Below are 24728 nucleotides of genomic sequence, written 5' to 3'. Positions count from 1 at the left end.
TTAAGAAGAAATCTGTTTTTCTTCATTCTCCCTCAGCATTCAGCATAATGTATAATGCAGAGGCAACTACTAAAGTAAAACATCTCTGACTCAGCTTGTTCTGTAACTCTAAAACTTTAGTGTAGAAACTGAGGAAGATGGGTCATGTGGAGCAATTCCACATGTGCTTAAGGAAGCTGCAGGCAAAAAAATTGACTGGAATGAGAAAACATTCTCAAGTTCTGTCCCCAGGCATAGTTTCATACTTCTGCACATGGTGCTATTTGCAGCACTGTTTCTTATGGGCCCCAGGTGAGACAAGCACTTCTACAGAGCCCTTGGGAGCTTTTAATGTGATGGTGCTCTATCAGGTTGCATGCCTCATTTCTTGGAAGTTACCAGCTTTCCAATAGCAACCACTCTGACTACACAAAAAATACTGAAAATGTGGCATATGAATTGCTTGAGAGGAAGTGCCTTGGGAAGGTGACGTGAGTGGCACAGGGTTGTAGAGCGATGGTTCATCCTGACTGAGGATGTCGAGCTGCTCCAGCCAAGCTAAAGGTGCTTCTGAATTCATGTCCTTTTTTGATTGCATAAGTTTCTCTGAAAGAAATAGTTAGCTCATATAAACCTCTGCTTGGTAACTTTTTAATTCCTAAGCTTTTCATGTGTCCTGTCTTATGGGGAAGGATGTTGTGATAGAGTTTGACCTTCATTCATTAATCAAAAGTGATAGTAGGTTTGATTTCAGTCATATCAAACTGATCTAACAAAGAAACGGAAAATGAGGGAAAAGCCAGAAGCAGAAAAAGACTCTGAAGGAAATTAAAAACAAGGAAAGAAGAAAAAGAAAAGATGAGCAGAGCAATTCCTACAGGTGCAGCTCTGGACTGTAAAGATGCCTTCTGAAAAGCAAGGGAGGCAGACAGGAGAGGACCCAGCACTAAATGGGAAAGCCCAGGAAGGGCATCTCCCAGAGATGCCCAGATGGTGTCCCAGAAATTGTGACACCAAACTGCTCCCTCCATCCTGCTGCCTTACCCTTGCCTGCTTCTTTAGGTTGTGAGTTCCTTGGACACAGATCGTGTGTCTCTGCCATCCATCACTCTCCTGAGTGCTATAAAATATTTCAGTGCTCAAACATGTGAAAGCCTAGAGGGCACCTTGAACAGGAGAAAAGTGTGTGGGGAAAAAAAAGTAAGGGTGTTATTTTGGTGTGAGGAAATGGGAAGTGAATTTTACACTTCAACTCTACCCCACTAGTGTCACTTAATAAATCACTCTATTTAAGTGCTGCCATGAGGCATGGAAGTGCTGAGGTGGTGTGAATGAAGCAGTAGCCTGGTAACTAAAGGGTGCATCTGAGAGGTGAGATACCTTTTCTAAGGCATAGTCAGAGCCTTGAAATAAAACGCTTAGAGGAGCCTCAGAGAAATTTGGAATGATTGTGAGTGTTAGAGCAATCTCTAGGGATGCAAGATGAAAACTTGAGTCCTTAAGCACAAGGGAAGGATCTGGACCTGTGATGCCCACAGCACTATGGTAGGTATGGGTAGTCCTGGTTTGTCAGTGCCCAGCTGGAAGACTACCATTCCTGCAGCCATTGTTGAACCAGTGTTTTAATTATATAGAATTTAAGCTCTCCCTCTCCTCACCAATATTTTTTACTGGTTTGGATATGAACAGTTTAAATATTACCCAAACTATTCTTATTTTGCTAATAATAGTTAAGAAGCATTTGCTCAGCCCTCCCCGTAGGAGTGCTGGAGCTTTTCTTCAGTCCATATCTCATCACTGTAAATTAGCAAAAAGGAACAACCCCAACTTTTTGATGGAGGTACTAGTTCTGTTCTCCTGTTGGTAGAACTTGAGTCTCTATGATATGCCCACCACACAACATAAGTTTGTTAGGGGAAGAAGCAGTGTCATTGCTGTTAGCTGCTGACAGAGCTGATGCTCATCCTCCCTCATCATCAGCTGGGGAGCGTGGGAAGGGTTCTTGGTCTTATCTGCAAATAATAAGTGTGGGTAGCTGAGATGGTCCTTCCCTCATGGAGAAGGATGGCTGTAGTCCATGTGTGGTCAGTGGGTACCCTTGCATGGCTGGGGTGTGAGTGCATCAGGCAGCAGGGGAGGAGGAGTATAGGAGAGGTCAGGAGTAGCTGTGGCATTGGCTTCCTCACAGACTTGGCTTCTCTTTGAAGCTGAACATTCTTCTCTTGCTTCTGTTGAAACAAAAATAGTATTCATGTCTCCCAGGCATGTGTTCTAGCCAGGATTTGGTCTGGTTAAAACTGAGGAGGACAGTGGACCCCACTTGGTGGGATTGATGCTTTCAGACTACTTACTGCCTCCTTATGATCTATATTAAGTAGGGCAGAAAGTAGGAAATTGTGCTGTGCTAGGTGTTTTTTGACAGAAAAAATGCAGTTTCCTAATAGCCTTTCCCCAGTTAAATGCTGTACAACTACATTCTTGTAATTAATATTTAATCAGACACTAATAGTACTTTATGCAGAATTCAGATGTGCTGGTGAGACTTTGCTGCATCTTGGAGCTCTGGGCTGTTGTGCTGCTTAGAGAACAGTTGTGTGTGTATTTAAAAATGATACATTGACAGATAGCTCTGCTTACATCTCTGCAGTCAATGTAGAGGAAATATAACATAGGTAAACATGACTGCAAGTTGTTTCACTGTGAAATATAATATTGGCAGCAAAAAAAGACCTTTTGAGGCCACAGTTCCTTCAGAAGACTGGACTGTATATATTTGGGAAAATATGGTTAATGAAGTGGAACTGGCACTGTTTAGTTTTAAAATTTTACCTACAAAATTGAAGGTTCCTAAAAATTGCAGTCAGTTTTTCTCTTTTCTATTCTCTCTATTGGATCTCTTGACAGTAGTGCCATCGGGCAATGTGGCTTGATCTCTTCTGTTCCTGAGAATAAAAATGTGGACTGCACTGCTAAAAAGGAAACCTTAAAGCCAAGCCATGGTTAAAACACTCAGTGAAATTAAATTGAAAGCTACATGCGTACAATTAAGAATAACAATGGGGAAAAATCAATCTTTCTGGTGAAGCGAGTGTTGACGTACTAGGTATTGGCTTTCAGGTTTGAATGAAAATGCTTGTAATGTTTTTTTTCTTCGACTGTCATTCAACCCAGTGTTAATTACACTGTAGGGTTTCCCCAATGACATGTTTGTTGAGCTGTATGTAAGTGACAAGATGATTATGTCTAAATGATTGGTAAATGTGTTGGCTTTGAGGGCTTAAATATTTGTATAAGTGATTCTTCCAGAAGCTGAGGAGCGCTTGACATCTCCAAAGATAACAGAATAACAGCTTTGTTATGCACCTTTTTTTGGGACTACGTTTTGATTGTCTTGCTCGCTTTGGTAGTTTCTTATTCTAGCAAGGCAACCATGAAAATCCAAGCAGCTGTTTCAGAGTAAGCAGCAAAACAGTATAGAGAAGATGGCATAATCTCCCGTGCAAAGAAGGAATTTCTGTTGTAGTCATAAGACATATGCACCTATGACGCCTACTTCTCTGAGAGCAAATGGGGAGAAAATATATCGGAAGTTAGTATCTTCATTTGGGGAGTGCCTGTTACCTCTGTGAAAGAGGTAATTTATTTGGACAATAAGTTTAATGCAATTTTGTTATTTTGAAGGATGAAATTTTGTAATAAATGTCCTGATTGAAATCTGCATGATCTTGATAGGAGTAATAGTCTAACGATTTTAATTTCAAAGGAGCTGCTGAAATGTTCAGTTAAGGACATGTGTGTAATGAGTGTGAATGCCAGGATAATGGCCTAAAACCATTGAGCAACTTTTCCCCAATTTTGCTATAAATTAAGAAGTGTGTCTTAGACCAGAAAGAAAAGTGAAATAAGATAATACATGAAGCCGGGCAGAGAAGAGAGAGCTGTAACTGACACCATTTCAGGTTGTGCAGGTAGAGAAATCTCCCAAGGATGTGAACAGGGCTACAGGCAGGAGGGCGGAAAGGGTAAACTCAACATGTGTGTTGTGGCACATGGCCTTTCCAATCCAGTGGGCAGTTTGCATGAAGGATAATTTAGGACATGAAAAGTATGATGGGTTTACATGATAAAGGGAGGGTTTGCTGTCTATGGAGAGATGTAGGTGATTATTGAAACTGTGAAATTCTCATAGCTCAGCTATGAGTTGCTGCTGTGTAAAAATTGGCTGATCTACTGAGAGTGAAAAGGTGTCTCTGTCAGAAGTTCTGCCAGTAGAACTGCTTTTTTGAGACAGGCTTTTTGCAGCCTAATAGCTATTTCTGTTGTCTAATTAAGATGTGCATCAGGCCATGGCACAGTGTTATGTTCTGAGATAGCTTTTTCCATAATCTCAAGTGATGCTACAAATAGATATTCCAAAGGATCTTTGTTTTTTTCTTGGAAAGAGCCTATCTTTGTTAGTCTTACCAGTAAAGTTTAGGCTGTGTCAATAATCTCTCTGGTGTTGATTAAGGTGAGTAGGCTGTTCAACAAAAGTAATTGAAGTGCTGTTAACAATCACATAACTCTCTTCATCCTTCAAAGATCCCACAGTCCACTTTATTGACTTTAAGAATAGCTCAGGGATTTTTTCCACCTGCTAACACTGAAATCCAGTTGTTTCAGTGGTAAAATTTAGCAATTGGTTGGCATCTCAAGGCAAGTTTAGTGGCAGGAGAGGGGCTTGCTGAAACTGTGGATTGAAAAACAGGATTTGGGGATTAAGCAGTTTTAGGAAAGTATTCTCTGTTAAAGCTGGAATTTTCTGAGGGCCTGGGAGATCATGTGGCTTAATGAGTGTTATTTGCTAATTGACAATAGCAGCAAGGCTGCCCTACCTTGTGTCCTGCTGGAATCTGCTGGAAACTGGCATTTAGGGTGGCACCTGAGACAATGGTGGTCTTTGTTCTTTAGGTTTTGTAACTTCTTAGTAGTCTCAACAAATGAATTTATATTAAAGGAATTGAGTATAAATTAAAGTATAAAAGCAGAATGGAATGAAGTGGCTTTGGTTCTGGAATCATTAGCCAGTAATTTCAGTAAGGTGACTGGAAGCATTGGAGTCACTGGAATTCTGTTTTATTTAATATGACAGCAAATGAGAACAGAATCGGATCCTTCTCATTTTGTCTTTCAAGTGTCTGTTGCAATAAACCTAATGTGACAGAGACCATATATGTCTTTTGTTCTGCACAGCTCTGAGCATAGAATCATAGAAGCATGTTATTGTGATTCTGAAAATAACCACTAATCATTTCCTGAAGAATTGTCCTTTTTGATGAACCACTGTGTATTTTCAGCTGCTTTTGACATGATGCCACTAGAAGCTGGTTTGTCTTTCAAATGTGTTTCCTCAGCTGTAGTTTGAGATTCAGCAGCACAATTGCCAGTGAGGGTAAATGGCTTTCTTTGGAAGATTTAATGATTACAAGGTGGGGGAAGAAGTAAGGGGAGGATGATGGTGGATTGGATCCTTGTGATAATAAGACGTCGTAAATTCCCCCTCCCCCCCTTGTTAATTTTGAAGTGAGAAAAACTAAAGAGGAGTTTAAAATAAGAGCTACAGTTTTCTGTTGAAAAGAGGTTTTCATAGAAAATGCTGGTTCAAGTGATGTTTTTTTTTTGAGGGCACATATCAGTTATGTTCAACAAGGTGCGGAAAGGCAAGGAGACAACCCCAGGACATGGCTGGGCTGCAGAACCTCTCTGCTCCTCCAGCAGGCTGCCTTCTGGCTGCAGGCTTGTTCCCATCATCTCCCCCATCTCCCCCTGCAACATTTATGTTTACATTCGATTCTCTCTGCATTTTCTTGGGATTTTGCTTGATACTGTTCTGTATTGCACTCTTACAGTTAGAAATTTCTTATTGCCAAACCAGCCTTTAATCCAGATTCTGACCTGAGCATAAGAAGTAACCCATGAGGGTACTCTCTGTTGCTTTAGCTATGGCTAACTGATGGTGATTGTAAATATCCACTCTAGTAATTGTGTTGGGTATTTTCAGTACAGATTTCCATGCAGACATGTGTCTTTGGTGGCTAAGTATGAATTATGTATTTTTTTAATATTAAGTTTATATGATTGGAATTTGTGTAAATTTATGTAATTATTATTTCAAATTAACAGTAGTATTCACTTTTATTACTAAGAGATGAGTGCAGGATGAGATGTCTTCCCTTCCCCTCTGCCATGTATTTATTTCAGTCTTATAAGAGGAGTTAGTGATGAGATGTGGCTGAGGAGCCTGTAACATACCTCTAAGGGAGTGAGACAGTTTTCAGGCTACTAATAGTTTCTGTGAATACCGGTGTAAAATCTTGTGAGGCACTACAGAGTATTGTTGAAAGTAATGTTTCTGTCTTGAAACTGTGGAAACTATAATAGAGAAAGCACGATGGCTGCAGTACATAATTGCCCATCCTTCCCCTCTCTCTCGTGTGAGCTGGAGGTAGATGAAAGGGCACCTGGCAATCACCTAGCTGCTGGGGAGGAAGGATGTGTTCTGTCGGTGGAGGTGTTTCATTTCACCCTCACTTCTTTACATTTGGTCCTGAAGCAGGGAACTTTTCCTTCACAGAACTGCTAATTGTTCTAACACAAGCCTATAAAAGTTCATTGGAGAAATGAAATTGTGCATTTACAGTAGATTGTAATTTGAAAAGTAGCCAAACGCTGAGTGCATCCCAGTACATTTCCCAAATTACTTTACTTTGAATATAATTAACTTCAGGGTCTATCTATAACTTGCTCTGCCAGTACCAGCATCACTGACAATATTAATTTTTTTACAGGTCAGGGTAATTATAAGCTGCATACCAGTTTCAAATGAACTAATAAAGAGAGCAAAGCATTATAGAAAAATCCAAGTACAGTTTATCTTGTCAGGTAACCTTCTCTATGCCACAATACTTTAATAATTATTTACATTATAGTGAGCAAGTTACTGCTTTTTAGACTAAAGATCCTCCCTTCTCCTCCCTCTCTCCCCCTCCCCCACCCATATTTCCTTATGGGGGTGATACTGGGTAAATGTCCTGGTGTTTATACTAGTTCACCAAAATACTTCTCATGGTACAAAGCTGTATGGAATGCCCTATCTGCAGATGCCTTGAGGATTTGCAGGTGGGGTCAAAAAAAAGTCCCACACCCGGAGAAGTTCAAAGTCCATAGGTAAGAAAAAGATAAATCATTTGCAACACAAACAAAAAAGAAGCCTGTAGATAAGTAAATGAAACATTTTCCTGGTGAGAGATAGGTAAGGATGCCTAGTAGGTAAGTCCCATTGACAATCTGCAGAAGTACATGACCTGGAGTGACTATGCATGTGCCTGTGAACTCCTGAGTATATTGAACCTTATCAAGAACCTGAAAGCCTGTGGCTCTGAAGGTCGGCAGGGCTCTCATGCTGATAATAGAGTGCTTTGGTTTTTCACTTGATGTTTCTGACTCTTTTGAGCTTTCAAAACACTGTTTCTTGGGTTTAGGGTTTTCGTTACAGTTTCTGCAGCTGACTCTGGAAGGCTGAATTGAGCAAGAACAGGATTTCACCATAAACTTCTACCATGGACAATTCAGGAAGCTTTATAATTCTATAATACAGTGAATACAATCCTATAATATGATAACTAAGTTTTTAACTTTTGGTTATAGTTATATTATAGGATTGTATTCAATGTATTATAGAATTATAACTTTTGTATGTAGAATCCAAAAACTTCCTGGAATCTATGAAGCGATGGCAGTACTTGGGAGACTTTGCCTCATGCTCAAGAAAGCTTGATAGAAACTTGTTTTCAAACTTGGCTGTTTATAATTCACTTACCATACAGAAACATGTTAATACAATTTACCTTTGGGAGGGTTTTTTTTGTTTGTTTAAGTGAAGTCAGTGGTCAAGATAGGATTTTAGAAGTCTCGGAAGAGAAATTTGTTAGTCTCAAATCTGTGTCTTATTTGTGCTGTTAGACTTGGAAAAGTACTGGTCAATGTATTTGAACAGGGAAGGCTTTTCGATTTCTGAATGGGCAGGTGCCTGATTTGCCACTTGCCTCTTAAATGTTGGAATAAGAGTCTGTTGGAGTGAGGCAGTCTTTGCCATTCCTGAGGGTGAGGTTTGAGACCTCTGGGGAGGTGGGTCACAAGTCTCATGTCCTTAGAGACATGTTGTGTTTTGCAGTGGAAGGGACAGAGACAGGAGCGCAGTAACATAAAAAGTAGCAGTAAGTTAATTTTAGAAGCCTGTGTATAATATCATTGTTCTTGTGGAGTTCATAGAAGGAAGATGGGTAAGTATTATTTATTTCTAAATACAAAACAAAGTCTGATGCCATTAATTGCAGGTTGATGAAGTTACTTTACTAGCCAAACATTTTCTCTCTTAACCTGAAAGTTGTTTCCTTTTCTGTTGTCATCTTCATAATATCTACATGTTACCAACTAAAATCTGTGCATGTAATATACAACTTGATTCTGCCTTCATGTGTTCTGGCTTTAGTCACTCTGATCTCAGGAATTTTGCCACTTGATAGAAGTGATAACTGTGTTGCAACCTCTTCAAGTGATTTCAAAGAGAGAGTTAAAAGGTGAGATGATGATGGATGGAGTGAGGATGAGTTTTCATGTGTGCATGTGTGTGTCACATTAAGCCTAGCAAGTCTTTGGTACTATTTCTGTAGAGGTTTTATAGAATAGAATCAAAATCACAGAACGGTTTGGGTTGGAAAGGACCTTAAGAACATCTAGTGCCAAACCCCCTGCCATTGGCAGGGATGGCTCACTCTAGACCGTGTTGCCCAAGACTCTGTCCAACCTGGCCTTGAACACTGCGAGGGATGGAACATTCACAACTTCTCTGGGTAACCTGTTCCAGTGCTTCACCACTCTCAAAGTAAAGAACTTCCTCCTTATGTCTAACCTGAACGTCCCCTGTTTAAGTTTAAGCCCCTTACCCCTTGTTCTATAACTACAGTCCCTAATGAGTCCCTCCCAAGCATTGTTATAGGCCCCCTTCAGACACTGGAAGGCTGCAATGAGTTCTCCATGCAGCCTTCTTTTCTCCACAGCTGAACAGCCCCAACTTTCTCAGCCTGTCTTCATATGGGCTCGTATGAAGATCATCCTCGTGGCCCTTCTCTGGACTTGTTCCAACAGTTCCATGTCCTTTTTATGTTGAGGACACCAGAACTGCACACAGTACTCCAAGTGAGGTCTCACGAGAGCAGAGTAGAGGGGCAGGATCAGCTCCTTCGACCTGCTGGTCACGCTCCTTTTGATGCAGCCCAGGATACAGTTGGCTTTCTGGGCTGCGAGTGCACACTGAAGCCGGCTTATGTTCATCTTCTCATCGACCAACACCCCCAAGTCCTTCTCTGCAGGGCTGCTCTGAATCTCTTCTCTGCCCAACCTGTAGCTGTGCCTGGGTTTGCTCCGACCCAGGTGTAGGACCTTGCACTTGGCATGGTTAAACTTCGTAAGGTTGACGTCGGCCCACCTCACAAGTGTGTCAAGGTCCCTCTGGATGTCATTCCTTCCCTCCAGCGTATCAACCGAACCACACAGCTTGGTGTCATCGGCAAACTTGCTGAGGGCGCACTCAATCCCACTGTCCATGTCAGCGACAAAGATGTTGAACAAGACCGGTCCCAACACCGATCCCTGAGGGACACCACTTGTTACTGATCTCCAGCCGGACATTGAGCCATTGACCACAACTCTTTGTGTGCGGCCATCCAGCCAGTTCTTTATCCACCGTGTGGTCCATCCATCAAATTGATGTCTCCCCAATTTAGAGACAAGGGTGTTGTGTGGGAAGGTGTCGAATGCTTTGCACAAGTCCAGGTAGATGACGTAAATTGCTCTACCCCTGTCCATCAGTTCTGTAGCCCCATCTTAGAAGGCCACTGAATTGGTCAGGCAGGATTTCCCCTTAGTGAAGCCATGCTGGCTGTCACCAAGCACCTTGATGTTTTTCATGTGCCTTAGCATGCCTTCCAGGAGAATCTGCTCCAAGATTTTGCCAGGCACAGAGGTGAGACTGACTGGTCTGTAGTTCCTTGGGTCATCCATTTTCCCCTTCTTGAAAATGGGGGTTATATTTCCCTTTTTCCAGTTGTTGGGAACTTCACCTGACTGCTATGATTTTTCAAATATGATGGACGGTGGCTTAGCAACTTCATTCGCCAGCTCCTTCAGGACCTGTGGATGGATTTCATCAGGTCCCATGGACTTGTGCATGTTCAGGTTCTTAAGATGGTCTCAAACCAGATCCTCTCCTAGCTCCATGTTCTTCTTACATGATACTTCACTGAGGGTTTTAATGCTATTCTACAGAACTCTGCTACAAATGTTACCCTGTGTAACAAATGCAGAAGAGATTTCTTGAATTCTCCTTTCCAATAAGACCTCACCATGGGCAGTGTAGTAGCAAATGCCAATTGGTGTACTGATAAGGAATGGTAAGGAAATGCTGCATGCTCTCTACGTTTCTGCCAAGTTCATGCAGATGGAACCCAAAGCCCTTTCCTTTCACCTTTGGGATTGCCACGCTGAAATGACTGTACATGGTCTAAAAGCCTTTAAGGATACAGTATGGATAGAGATTTATTTACAGAGACACCCTGCAGCGAGGCCCAGTGTGTGGCCACCATGGGCAGGGACATCCCCCTGGGCCTCCTGGGCACAGGCACTGCCTCAGGGCCGGCAGCCCAAAGGCCTTTGTCCAAGGGATGCTGGGTGAAGGGGCAGCAGCAGCAGCAGCAGCAGGGCTGCGGTGGGCAGGGCTGCAGGGGCACGGTCACCCCTGTGTCATAGTGCCAGCACCCGGCCACGCAGCATCACAATGCCCTGGGGCAGTATGAGTCCAGCGCCCTCCCCTGCCCCACTGCCAGAGCTGGCAGCCTGAGAGCATGCGAGAGGCGGTCCTTGGGGCACCGGGGGAATTCCTGGCAGGGGGGAGGGGGTTGCTGGGGGCAACCCTTGAAGCTGCAGGAAGCTGCAGGAGCTTCTCTGCTGCAGTTCCAGCTCCTGGAGGGGCCACACTCAAAGCCCATCGGATAGATGGATGGATGGAAATCCTGCCTCAGTCACTGGGGAGCTTGCCATCCTCATCTCCTGGGCACCAGGGAATTAGGTGAGGGGGGAACTGAGGGAGGGAACACCTGAAGCTGCAAAGCTGCAGGAGGTTCTGTGCTGCAGTTCCAGCTCCTGGAGGGGCCACGCTCAAAGCTCATCGGATGGATGGATGGATGGGTGGGGTTTTGTGTTGTTGGGGGGGTGATGGATGGATGGAAATCCTGCCTCAGTCACTGAGGAGCTTGCCGTCCTCATCTCCTGGGCACCAGGGAATTAGGTGAGGGGGGAACTGAGGGAGGGAACACCTGAAGCTGCAAAGCTGCAGGAGGTTCTGTGCTGCAGTTCCAGCTCCTGGAGGGGCCACGCTCAAAGCTCATCGGATAGATGGATGGATGGAAATCCTGCCTCAGTCACTGAGGAGCTTGCCGTCCTCGTCTCCTGGGCACCAGGGAATTAGGTGAGGGGGGAACTGAGGGAGGGAACACCTGAAGCTGCAAAGCTGCAGGAGGTTCTCTGCTGTGGTTCCAGCTTCTGGAGGGGCCACGCTCAAAGCTCATCGGATAGATGGATGGATGGAAATCCTGCCTCATTCACTGGGGAGCTTGCCGCCCTCATCTCCTGGGCACCAGGGAATTAGGTGAGGGGAGAACTGAGGGAGGGAACACCTGAAGCTGCGAAGCTGCAGGAGGTTCTGTGCTGCAGTTCCAGCTTCTGGAGGGGCCACGCTCAAAGCATCACCGAGGGATCCTGCTTTGGCTGTCAGGGAGCTCGCCGTCCTCACCTCCTGGGGACAGAGTGGCAGTAGCCAGAAGAGAAAGGATGCCCAGGTGGCTCAGTGTCTCCCCCACTGCCAAGCACAGGAAGGATTCGTGCTCCGAGGATTCATCAGGCCAATGGCATTTTGCTGCTCTTGGAAGCCCCTGAGATGGCTTCAGGTGGAAGCAGAAAAAGCAGGGCCAGTGTCCCCTTGTCCCCTTAGAGGCGTACCCAGCGTGTGGACCGGGAGCAGGTCTTGCTCCATGCTCAGGGAGTAGCCGATCGCCAGCACTGGGGTCAGGAAGGAATTTTCCCCGGGGCAGATTGGCACCGGTGCCCGGGGGTTTTTTGCCTTCCTCTGAGCACTGAGCAAGACCACTTGTCAGGGCTCCTCAGTCCATCCGGCTGTGTTATCGCCTGGTGCTCATGCTCCACGAAGGTGGCCCCTCGTGTCCTGCAGCGGGGGGAGGAAGGGCTTTTTTTCCCCCAGGCTGCACTAGCAAGCGTCCCTGGGGTTTTTTGCCTTCCTCTGCAGCCGAGCACAGCCCCTTCATGGGGCTCCTTTGGGTCACGGTGTCCCAAAGGCAGCGGCTCGTGCTCCACGCAGGAGGCCCTCGTGCCCCGCATCCTTGGGGAGGCAGCCTTCAGCACTCCCAGGCTGGCCCCTGCGTGGCCCCGGGACTTGCTGCTGTCCTCTGCAGCATTGAGCACCGCCCCGAGTCAGGTCTTCCCTGGCCCTTTCTGGCTGGGTTCTTCTCGCACTGCTCTCGCACCACCACGGCACCGCTCCTGCCCCGGCTTTCCTTTGTCAGGCTGCAAGGGAGGGTTTTTCCAGCTAAACTGAAGGGTCTGAACTAAACCAGACTGATACTAGCTAAGCTAAACTAAATCAAATAACTTTATTTAGAAATAAATAAAATACTCTTTCTACCCGTAACCATTCTGAGTTGTGTCTTGGAAAGTGGTTTTGGTGCTGAAATTCCCCTGGCATTTCAGGTAAATAAGGATCTCCTCCTTGTCCAACTTGTGAGTGCAGGGAATGGAAGGCAATAAAATGGAATGGAATAGAACACAAGACAGTGGAATGGAACTGAACAGAATACAACAGAAAGCTCTGCTATGTTATGCATATAGAATCAGAGAATAGTTAGGGTTGGAAAGGAACTTAGGGTCATCTAATTCCATCCCCAGCATCTTTAGAGGCCCCCTTCAGATACTGGAAGGCTGCTACGAGGTCTCCATCCATCCTTCTCCAGGCTGAACAGCTCTGGCTTTCTCAGCCTGTCTTCATACAGGAGGTGCTCCAGTCCCCTGATCATCCTCGTGGCCCCCCTCTGGATTTGTTCCAACAGTTCCATGTCCTTTTTATGTTGAGGTCTCCAGAACTGCACACAATACTCCAAGTGAGGTCTCATGAGAGCAGAATAGAGGGGCAGGATCACCTCCTTCAACCTGCTGAGACCCAGAAGGGAGTCCTGTATGTCCCCAAACACCAAACCGATTCACATCGTGGAAGAGATCAATCAGAAGTTAAGGACACTGCAGTCTCTTATGCTTAGTGAAAGTCTTCTGCTCAAACTGGTGATGATTTGATATTGACTTTTCTGTTTGTGGTTTGTCAGTAGTCACATGTAATTTATAATTGTGTAAGTAGGCTGAAGCTCCTTACCATTGGTATTGATTCTTATCCCATGGCTTAAGAAAACCAAAATAGTGAAAAGTCACATTAAAAAGCAGTGGGGAATTTTTAGCAAAGCCTCAAACTATCAAGGCAAATATTGTCCTGACGGCTACCTCTGCTCTAAGCTGAATCAGATCAGCTGTCGCTGTGATTTGCCTGACTCAGGACTTAAACAACTCAGTGTCAGTGGAAGTCCCTTGTTGTTGGAAAACACATTTTTAAACTGGAATTTAAAAAATAATTAACTCTACTAGTGCACTCAGAAAGGACAATGAAAGCTATAGGGCCTATCATGAAACCATGCAGTGTAAATTATGGAGTAGCAACCACTGTCCTGTCCTTTTGAAACAAAAGTTTGTATGTGAAAAGAAAAAGCTTATGACTAGTGTTGTTGGCAGGCTGGCTGCCTCCTGAGCTGGCTGGAGGCAAGCACAGGGCTCCCTGGCGATGCACAAGGCTCTCGGATGCACATATGTGCTCACTGTTCACTTCTGAGGCTGCAACCACACAGTAACACAAAACTGCTCTTGAAGGGTAAATGAAGTGAGAAAATACAGTGGGTAAAGCCTTTTCAGTGACAGGTGTCACTGACTTTGGCAGAGAGAATTTACCCTGACTTTTATCTTCTTTCATTTATTTCTATGAGTGAGCGTGCTTGACCACATGGTAAACACGATCAGAAAGAAGGTCTCAGGACACCAGTGTGCTCCAACTGCTGTCATATGTCAGGCACAAAATAACTATTACATACATAGCATTTTCTAGAAAATCCCTATGTGCTACTCCTGGCAAGAGCAAAGAATATGGGGTTATTTGCATTATTTCTATAAAGCTTTATCTATCATGACTTTGCTTGTATTCCATCCTTGGAACAAGGAGTTTGCATTGGAAAAGGGAGATGTCCTTATTGCTGTATGTGGAAATACAGGTTTTCAGAGGTGCTCTTTGAAAAACTTGAAATACTCAAGTCAAGTCTGGCTCATTTTTTGACTTAAAAAAAAAAAAAAAATCTAAGATTTCTGGTTTAACCTCTCTGTTCCAAAATGGCACACAACGGATTTATTTAGTGTTAGTGGCTTATCTCCGTTTCTAAATTACATGTAGGACGTGATGCCCCACACTTTCTCTTAAACTACTAGTTTCTTTTGCCCGTTCTCTTCTGTTTTCTGATGTGGATCTAACACCTGCTTTGGTATGTGCTGAATACTTTGTCACTTAGTTTCTGGCTATCAGATCTGATGAAGAGCTTTGCCTGTCTTAATGCTGAAGATTTGTCTCAGCTTTCCAAAGCAATTGCACAGGTTATGTGAAGTTTATTTTCTTTCCAACAGAGTTATTCTTTATTGCATTAGATTTTTCTAACTTTGTCCTTTACAGCAAGCAGCATAAAATTAAACCAGTACAACTGTTTTTATTTTTCTTATTTTTAAACTGGTGTAGATGTTTTGTCTGTGTTGCTTCAGGAGCTATATTTTTATAAATAATTTCAAGATAAATACTCAGAATTCAAAAAGAATATCTTCTTTTTGAGCTGACTTTTTTAAAGTATGCTCTGTTAGGCCTGGGAGTTGTTATGTTATACTGTAAAGCTGAATATATAATACCAGGGAATAGACAGATGAAATAAGTATGTTGTATGACTGGTCCAGCCACCTATTATTCCCTTTTTAGGAAAGATTATGATAAAGCTGATCTTAATGTAACCAAGCCATCTATAAGTACTAACGGCTGGAAGGTAAAGCAATGCAAATTCAATTTAGAATGTTGTCCTGAAGGGTATATGGGAGAAAGATGCCACCCTGCATCTTTCACTGTTTGCCTTGACACTGACTGCTGGGCAGGTAAGAGATGTGATACAGGACTAAATGGGGCTTTTGATCTACCCTATGGTAGCTGCTCTTATGAATTAAATAAGGCATGATTTTAAAAAGGCTGATGACTGCCGATGAAGAAAAAAAGTACTCAGGAAGATGGTAGTTTTATTCCCAGAGCTTTGCTTTCACATTTATAATGAAATCTGAAACCAGGTCAGTTTTATGCTTCCTTTTTTTGCTTATGTGGAGGCAGATATTTTTCACACATATGCTTTTTTTAGTGCTAAGTTCTTTATGGGTCAAATCTTAAGTAACTTAACAGCAGATTAATATTTTACTGGCTGTGTCTACATGGTCTGTTGTGAGTTGCTCAGTCTCTGTGGTCCTGGCAGTCTGAAGCCCACAACTGATGCTGTAGGCTGCCATGGCTGAGCTGGTACAGCTTTGAAAGTTCAGTCTTGGGATCTGCCATGGGTCACTGGAAACCAGGGTGCTTCTTGCCAGGACAAGGAGAAAAGTTGGTTGGATGTGTCTCTTATGCGTTATGTGGAATCACGTACAGACAGCCAGGAAAAACCTCTGTATCTGACAAAAGAACCTTGATTAAACAAATCTGGGCTTGGTTTGCTAAACTCCTTCTGTACCAGAAAACTCTTAGTTTCCTTATTCCTTTTTTCACCATAATATTTACCACCATTGGTTAATATAATAAGTAACCATTAAATCATTGGCAAAAAGAAGGGGATTTTTTTTCTTTCCAGGAAAAGTGTTTTCTGCATTTTTGGCCTCATATTTAGTGCAGTTCCTTGCATAGCTGCTGCAATTTGTTAAACAAGTCAGGCTGTAAATTGTTCTGTTTCCATGTAATGTTGAGCCACATGGAATTTCAGAATTTGAAACTGCATCTAGTGGGATCTAGGCTGCTTTCTCTCCTTCTCTTCATCCCTCGTTATAGCTGACTGACCTTCTGATCCCTAGTACACCTTTGCATGGGATTATATAGACTGCAAGAAACAGAATCTGACCAATGTTTTTTTAAGGTGTGCGTTACAGCTGCCAAAGACTGGAAGCAATGATAATGTTCTAGGCCAAGGAAAGACAGTGTTTTGTAATATTTTGCTGAATTCAAAGTTCTAGACTGGTCAGCAGCAATAAAAGTTACAGACATTTATAGACTGCATTTTTTTGGTGTGAATATTGGATGCGTTTGAAGGGATCATCAGTAAGGCGTTTATTCTAATGCAGAACAGATTCATGAGTCTGTGATACATTTTATATGAAGAATTTGTTCAGTGGAAGTGAATTATGGATGTGGTACTAGGGCTGCTGCTGTGTTCTCAGAATACAGTAGAAGCTACTTCTTTTCTTCCTTGCCTTCAAAAAGAAAATGCAGTCTCTATAGCAGCATGTACCCTTCTCATTACAAAGCAAGATGTCAGAAAGCCAGAACAGATTTTTCCCTAGAAAAATTATTTTTATTACTTTAACTTCATTTTTGTGCTTGGTTAAGGAAGTTTTGCTGTTATTGGACTCTCACACACACTCATCCCACTTTGATTTCTCCTGTACTCCAGCCTGTCAATAGTCACATTTCTGTAGGGTGAAGATGAAGTGTGAAGGAAAATGATTTGGGCCTTCTCTTTCAATTTTTTCTTGCTTTCATGTTTATGCAAGGGCTGAATGAATTTTCATTGTTCTTGCATGCCAGTTTCCTGCTTATTAGTTGTTTTCCAATAGCACCTACAGACTCACAGTGAGTGCATGGACGTCAGATTGGCAAAGGGTGAAAGAAAAGACAATGCCATTTGGAGAACTGACGCAAAGGAAACCGAAGTGGCTTTCCTAACATCAGTCAGAATTATGGCACAAAGCTGAAATTTGAGATAAGAAAATTCAGTTTTTCCTGAGTGTCATTGCAGACTTGTCCTGTCTTGGTGTCCTTTTGATTTTTGAAATGCAGGGTTTTTTTAACAAGGCATGTCCTCTGCATATTCTTCCCAGTCACAGGCATTAAGAGATTGAAGTGTATTCTAAAGTCACGGTCACAAACAAGTGAAATGCCAATGGCATCCTGGGGTGTATTAGAAGGGGGGTGGTTAGTAGGTCGAGAGAGGTCCTCCTTCCCCTCTACTCTACCCTGGTGAGACCTCATCTGGAATATTGTGTCCAGTTCTGGGCCCCTCAGTTTAAGAAGGACAGGGACCTGCTGGAGAGAGTCCAGCGCAGGGCAACTAAGATGATTAAGGGAGTGGAGCATCTCCCTTATGAGGAAAGACTGAGGGAGCTGGGTCTCTATAGTTTGGAGAAGAGGAGATTGAGGGGTGACCTTATTAGTGTATATAAATATATAAAGGGGGAGTGTCACGAGGATGAAGCCAGGCTCTTCTCAGTGGCAAACAGTGATAGGACAAGGGGCAATGGGTACAAACTGGAACACAAGAGGTTCCACTTAAACTGGAGAAGAAACCTCTTCTCAGTGAGGGTGACGGAACACTGGAACAGGCTGCCCAGGGAGGTTGTGGAGTCTCCTTCTCTGGAGACATTCAAAACCCGCCTGGACACGTTCCTGTGTAACCTTATCTAGGTGTTCCTGCTTCAGCAGGGGGATTGGACTAGATGATCTTTTGAGGTCCCTTCCAATCTCTAACATACTGTGATACTGTGAAATGTAAGGAAGTGAGAGAACAGAGGGTGTTTTAGTTAAATCATTCAGTTGCTCACTGAGGAACTGCTAGTGTCTTGTTCCTGTTCATGGAGGCAAGTTGATAGAGGTACACCTACATGGAAGGGAAAGGCATCTAGTACAGTAAAATACTTTGATCTGATAAAGTGAAATAAGCTGTACTGGGCCAAAACCATCTTACCAGTGTTTCTGCTTTTATGTTGATGAACTGTTTCCTCTGTATTAGGCAGGGTCTATTTGTTGTACAGAAGTGATCTGAGAGTAGGTGTTCTGTCACTGTAATAAATTTGCTGTGGTTGTCCTGATGTCGGAATTGAGCAAAAGTGAAGTTAAAACTTGTTTCACATCACTTCCTGGAAAAGCGACATGAGGCTTCTGTTGGTGTAGGTTTGCTGTCTTTCATGTAGGTTGGGTTTAGGTCTGCAGCAGTTTTCTCTGACCAGCTGTTGGCTTTGTTTTGACTGGGACAGTCTCCACTCCTGTATGGTTGCTGTTGTGGTGGGGGCACCAGTACCAGCACATGCTGCTTGCAGAAATTTGGTGACTTGGCTGCAGGTGTCTGTTCTTCCTCAGGTAGCGTGAGCTCCAGCCATCTGAAACCTACCCTAATGTGCTAAGGAAAAGTGATGGAAAGTCCTCAGGAAAAAGCACAGCTGTCTGATGTCCCACCTAGAGCCGAAGTACAAGAGTCAAATTGGGCACTTGGTCGTTTTATCAATGGGACAGACTTGATTACAGCTCTTTGTCGTGATGAACAACAAGAAAAAAACCTGGAGTGATAGATGACTATGGGAAAAGTTACTGAGAAAATACTGTCATACTGGAAGGGCTGCCTATTATTTCTTAGAAGTCTGCTCACAGTATTTTGTAATGTGTTTATGCTTGAATGTACAGCTGAGTATATAGTTGTATAGTCATCTACATGATTTTCCTTCTTCTCTTTCTTGCAGTGCATGCCAATTAAAGGCCTTGGATTTGTGCTCGGAGCGTACAAGTGTATTTGCAAAGCTGGATTCTATGATCCCAACATCTTCTCAGTGAACAGCTTTCAGAGTAAGTGCCTTTGCATGAGTTTCATTTTTAAAAATAGAAAAAATAAAACAGAGCTAATATTAATAATGCAGGGCTCCTTTTTATCCTCATCAGGGTTATACAGTAAAATCCCAGTGGTTTGCAACTCTCAGATTATATAATCACTTAAGGAGTTCTAGCCCTTTGGTTTGTCATTCATGATGCTCTTGGGGATCCTGTAAAACATACCCACTTGAAGAATATTTGATTTGTAAATAAATTTAAAAGCATGAAAAGAACTCTTGCTATGGAGGAACAGAGATTTCTGGCATCCCTGCTCAAGCATAAGTACTGAGGAAATTTTCCAGTAGTTTTCTCTTTGGCCAGAGCAAACAAGAATGTCCTAGCCTCTGGCTTTATGTAAGCTTTAATTGTTTTCACAGAATCATCATTGAATGGTCTGGGTTGGAAGGGACCTTAAAGATCATGTGGTTCCAACCCCCCTGCCATAGACAGGGACACCTTCCACTAGACCAGGTTGCTCAAAGCCCTGTCCAGCCTGGTCTTGAACATGTTTTCATTTTACTTCATTTGCAAAGGAGAATTCAAACGAGCATTCAAGTTTTAATACTTGCTGATGAGGTATTAGAAATGGGTCAGGCCTGAGAATCTGATATGAATGACATACAGCCCACACTTGCCCAGGACACACATTTGTGGTACTTAGACTGAGTTACTTTACAGTAAGGGAAACAAAACTCTGTTGATACTCAGCAGGGAAGATATATAACCTGCATGCCCAAAGCTGATGTCTGTTATTTTCATCATATGACCAAAGTGTAATCGCTACACAGATTTTGTGCCGAAATCGTTGCAGTTACAGTAGTAAAGCTCATGCTGCAGTCACAGGTGTAAAGCTGTTGCTTGTAGGTGTAACAAGGCATCCGTCTCTGCCTCCTGCTTTCATGTGAATACCATCCCCAGCTTCTTCACACCATCCTTTAGCCAAAGGTTCATGTCATGAGTTCATTGCTGCAGGAGCAGTTTGTATAAATACCTGGGGATGAGTAGCTTTCACCAAGCTTGGTCCATGACCATGTGTATTATCTCCTGCCTTGTGTGAACCCTAGCTTTTCCTAGTCCACTACAGAAATACCTTTAATTTCATTCCACACTTAGTGTGCACCCCTGTGATGCTCCTAGATACAGATTCAAGAGTTTTGTACTGGTAAATCATTTGTGGGATTATATGACATGGTACGTATACAATCATGCCCCATACTACAGATCTGCAAATAAAACTTCCAAGTTCCTTCCTGTATTAGTTACTCTTGAACTCTGCTTTCTTATGTAAAATATGATGGGGATTATAGAGGAAAGGTGAGTAACTTCTGATATTAGGAAAGCTTTAAAATTCTCTGTTCACAGCCCTAAATTCCAGATACTAAATCTTTTGACCTATGTCATGAGTTGGCCTGTTTTTCATTGATTTGATCTGGTTTGCATATAGACTGGCCAAGATAACTCAGTATCTCATATATATATGAGAGAGACATATATATCGTGTGTCCTGTATATATGTAGCACAAATAGCACAGTTCTGCAGTTTATCTGGTGAGTGTTTCCCTTTTCATACTGTGGAGTCTCGCAGAAGGCAGCTCCGTGATAGTGCTTTTTCTCTTGGTTGTTTGAATCTTTGGTAGAGTAAGGATGATGTTTGGTTCCTCCTGCACTGCAGTGAGTTATGATGGAGTTGGGATTTAACTACCGTATAAAAAAAAAAAACACCTTAAATTTTTGTCATAGCAAATGCCACAGAACACACAAAAATAATGTGGGTAGAGATCATAACAGCATTGATCATTAGGGATGAGGACGAGATTTATTTTATATCAGCTGTCTAAAACGTGTATGCTTGGCATGCATTAGTCACCTGGGTTTCAACTGCAGTCAACATCAAGAACAGGGCTCCCCTGGAGGGTACTTCTGCTGCTTTAGAAAGGCAGAAATTATCTTTAGATGGGAAAAGTAACTCTTCAGGCAACTAACCTTTATTTTCTCCATTTATTATAGAAGGAGGAGCCTATATAGCTACATTAGATTAGATATTTAGCTTCTAAATAGCTAACATAAGTGAAATTGGTCTCATTAAAGTTTTTTCATGTGCTGATATGTTAGGGTGTGTAATTACATGATCTGGGGTCACTTTGATTTGAGCATACGTTAATGAGAGCTAACATAAACATGAGGTTTGATACAGCTAGTAATAAAAAACCCCTTCAGTTCATCCAGATGCTGCTTGATCTGCCAAGCTCTACGGGTGACTGCAAAAAGTGAACAGTAAGACAGCTATTGTTGAGAATAGAAATGACTGAAGTAATGGGAGAAAAAACAGTGGTTCAAGGAAACTTAACCCTGTCACCCAGCTGCATTCTGTAAAAAGAATAAAGGAAAAGATGACATGGTTAGAATGGCTGTAGTATGTGTTTGGAGGTTCAAACTGATATCAATACAGGAATTCTAGATGTGAATCCTGCAAGCAGTTTTGACAGAAGATCTCTTTGTGGAGCTAGGCTGGTGGAGTCTTGTGAACAATAGGGATGTCATCGCACATTTTAACACACCATTGATTTGGCTTCGGCCACATTCTTTTGCTTCTGGAAGTTCCTAAGGCTGTCTTGCTTACATGAAATATCTTCCGCAAATTCAGTTTTCCTTCTTACTTAGGAATAGTTTTTTGTTTCTGTTTTTTTTTTTGTCTCCTTTTACCTTTTTATTCCATTTGTTGCCTGTGGGGTAAGCAGTCTTACACAGGGGTTATGGGCAAGTATTTGTGGATCAGAAAAAATAGGAATCTCCCTCTGTGCTCTGTTGCTATGTTGCTATGTCCGCTTTGATGGACAAGATGTCAGCCCAGGAATCATTGATTTTTGTAGACAAAATACTAACTTGCCAATAGGTTTTCCAGCTTTCCTGGTGTGCTGTATGAATAATGGAAAATTATGCTTAGTGTAAGTGCACTGGTTTTGCTTTGGAGACAGAGTAGTGCAATCATGCAACAGAATGATGAACAAATGTTAATTAAGAAGGGTTTTATCTAATTTGAAGACAATTAATTCACTAGATAGCATGTTTATGAAATTGAGGAACAATCTGAAATAGGATCAGAGCTTGTACTGTGAACATTAAGCAGTTAATGGGTCTGCTCTTCCTGTGCCTGTGTAAAGTCCTTTCCTTATTCCCAAACCTTTGATGTAATTTTTTCGTCTTCAAAGAATTCCCATGCAGATTTAGCCCACTTTAAATTCAGTAGGAAAGTGTTTGGCGATTAATAAGATCCCTTTCCCTCATGTCTAAATTGGTCTGTGTTTTCTGAACGTGACAAAATGAGAGTGAAACAAGAAAAGCAGTCGAGGCAAGCCATTTTGTAACTCAGAGAGGCCAACAGGGAGGGAAAGGGAGTCAGCACATCACTTCTCCTGAATTGCCCATCCCGTACAACTAAAGGTGTCTCCCCTTTACTCTCCTGAAACTTTCAGGAAAGGATGCAGAAAATCGCTTTTCCAGTGGTGAATTGTCAGAGGAAGTCTATACCTGCCTGCCCTGCAGGGAAGGGTGTTCTTACTGTACAGATGATACTCCCTGCTATGCACAGGAGGACAAGTATTTACGGCTGGCTATCATCTCATTCCAAACGCTCTGTATGCTGCTGGACTTCATAAGCATGCTGGTAGTCTACCATTTTCGCAAGGCAAAGGTAAGCAGACATATTTTATTTCAATATTCAACTTATGGTGTGGTACAGACTCATGTTACAGCTTCTCATGTTATAACTGACTGAGGCAGTCAGTTTCTCAAGTAAGGAGCTCAACTGAAGGACAGGGTGTGATTTACAAGCAGAAATGCTTTGTATTAGGCATGGAGGTACCTAAATTGTTTATGTATTTTTTTTTTATGGGGTGGGTTGGGAATCTGAGCAATATATGTCTCCCACTGAAATCTGCTTACATTTATAGATGATCAGCAAAATCAAGGAAACTACTATGTTCAAAGTAGTTTTGGAAAATCAGGCCAATTACATGGGTATCTAAGGAGGCATGTGGGTATTTATAATCTCAGGATCTTGAAAGTCTGTTTTACTGCTGCTGGGAATGATGTTTAGTTTCAATGAATTTGAGAGACTAGCTGGAAAATAATTGTATCAAAGAGAAACCTTTTCCAAATAATTCTAGTTCCTAGAGAGTTTAATCTTGATTCCATGCTCAAAGATTTTTTTTTATCTAAAGTGTGAATATATTAAGGAGTGTTTATAAATTGCTTTTGCAGGCTGTGGTTATGTTTTATACAGTAACCTAATGAACTTTTTGCTTTTACCTCACTTGGAACCTTCTAACATGTAAGATGCCATAGAATCTCACTGTTGCCTCAATAAATGCAGAATATTCTCTGAAATTTTCAAATTAGAAAAAAAAAAAAAGGAAAAAAAGAAGTAGAAGCTGGTCCATATTTGCTACCTATATTTGGGAGATGTAGATGTGTGCACAGTAGTATGCTACGCTGTTGAAATTAATAGCTTCTTTCACTTTCCATAGCTAGATAAGCATTTCCTTTGGGGTTTCTGGTATGCTTGGTCCCACAGTCTTCCTACTCCTACAGTGTCTGTGTTACAAATGCGTGGTTTATTTTGAAAGACTTTAATATCCTGGCAGGAAATCACAGAATGAGCAGTAAGAATGTTTGTTTTATTCTCTCCTGTTTCTGACAGTCTCTGTATTTAATGATATTGCATAGAATGATTCCAATGACAGACTTAATTGTATTTATAAAGTTTTCATTGTGAAAGATCTGTTGTAGGCATCTGCTCAGTTGCTTAACAATAACTTAGGAGAACTTCATTCCAGTTTTATGAGGTTTTAGTTCACATAGTGATGTAACTTGATTTTAACGTCGTAGACATCATCCTGAAAGAAGCATTTCTTGCAAAACTTTACCCTCTAGACCTGCAAAGCAAAACAGAGTAAATCACTTAGATCACTTAGTCAGCTGATTGGAGCTAGCCTAGCTAGAGCCGCAGCCGACACGCTACAGCAACCGCGAGCTTCTACCGAGATCAGGAAACACAGAGGGGATAGCGCGGAGCCATCGCGATTCCCAACATTTCCCAACACTTCCTGATTCCCGAAGTTCCAGCAGTCCTTGCGAAAGAGCGGCTGACGTGGCGGGGGGCGTTCCCACGGAGAACGGCGACCACTCCCCTGCCCCTTGACTTGAAAAAGCCTCTGAGAGGGCAGCGACGTGTCGCTGCCCACCAGGTGCAGGGAAGAACAGGTAGGTCGTTGTGCTGACCAGTATGGTCGCCTCCAGAAAGAAAGCTAGCAGTAAGAGGGCTGTAGCAACTCAGACAGAGACCCCGGCCCTAACCGTGGCTGTTCAGGTCTCTGGATGCAGGGAGTGCCAGAGCCTGCTGCTGCAGGGGGAGGGAGGACAGCATTCCACCTGTGTGAGGTGTGAGCAGGTGGAGGATCTGCTTAGCTTGGTGGCTGAACTTAAGTAGGAGGTTGAGATGCTGAGGAGCATCAGGGAGTGTGAAAGGGAGATCGGCTGCTGGAGTAACTCCCTGGCTGACCGCTTGGAACAGCTCCAGGGAGATACCCCCCAAAAGAGGATGGACCCCCTGCCCTCTCAGACAGAGGGGGAT

At 42.8% G+C, this 24728-nt stretch overlaps 1 protein-coding gene across 1 annotated transcript in view; it reads left to right on the top strand.

Annotated features, from left to right (window-relative positions):
* Positions 1-24728, top strand: part of GPR158 (G protein-coupled receptor 158) — a 186734-nt gene that overhangs the window by 58294 nt on the left and 103712 nt on the right. The window contains exons 3-4 of the mRNA XM_061351396.1: positions 18970-19072; positions 22570-22787. Of these exons, the coding sequence (XP_061207380.1) occupies positions 18970-19072; positions 22570-22787 (321 nt within the window). The remainder of the gene's footprint in view (positions 1-18969; positions 19073-22569; positions 22788-24728) is intronic.

The sequence above is a fragment of the Neopsephotus bourkii genome, unplaced genomic scaffold (genome assembly GCF_033783945.1).
Source record: "Neopsephotus bourkii isolate Nb327-2 ecotype Australia unplaced genomic scaffold, CSIRO-AGI_Nbou_v1 NB_53, whole genome shotgun sequence".
Classification (NCBI taxonomy): Eukaryota; Metazoa; Chordata; class Aves; order Psittaciformes; family Psittacidae; genus Neopsephotus; species Neopsephotus bourkii.
The sequence above is the reverse complement of the archived record's forward strand: the minus strand, read 5'-3'. Positions and strand labels throughout refer to the sequence as shown.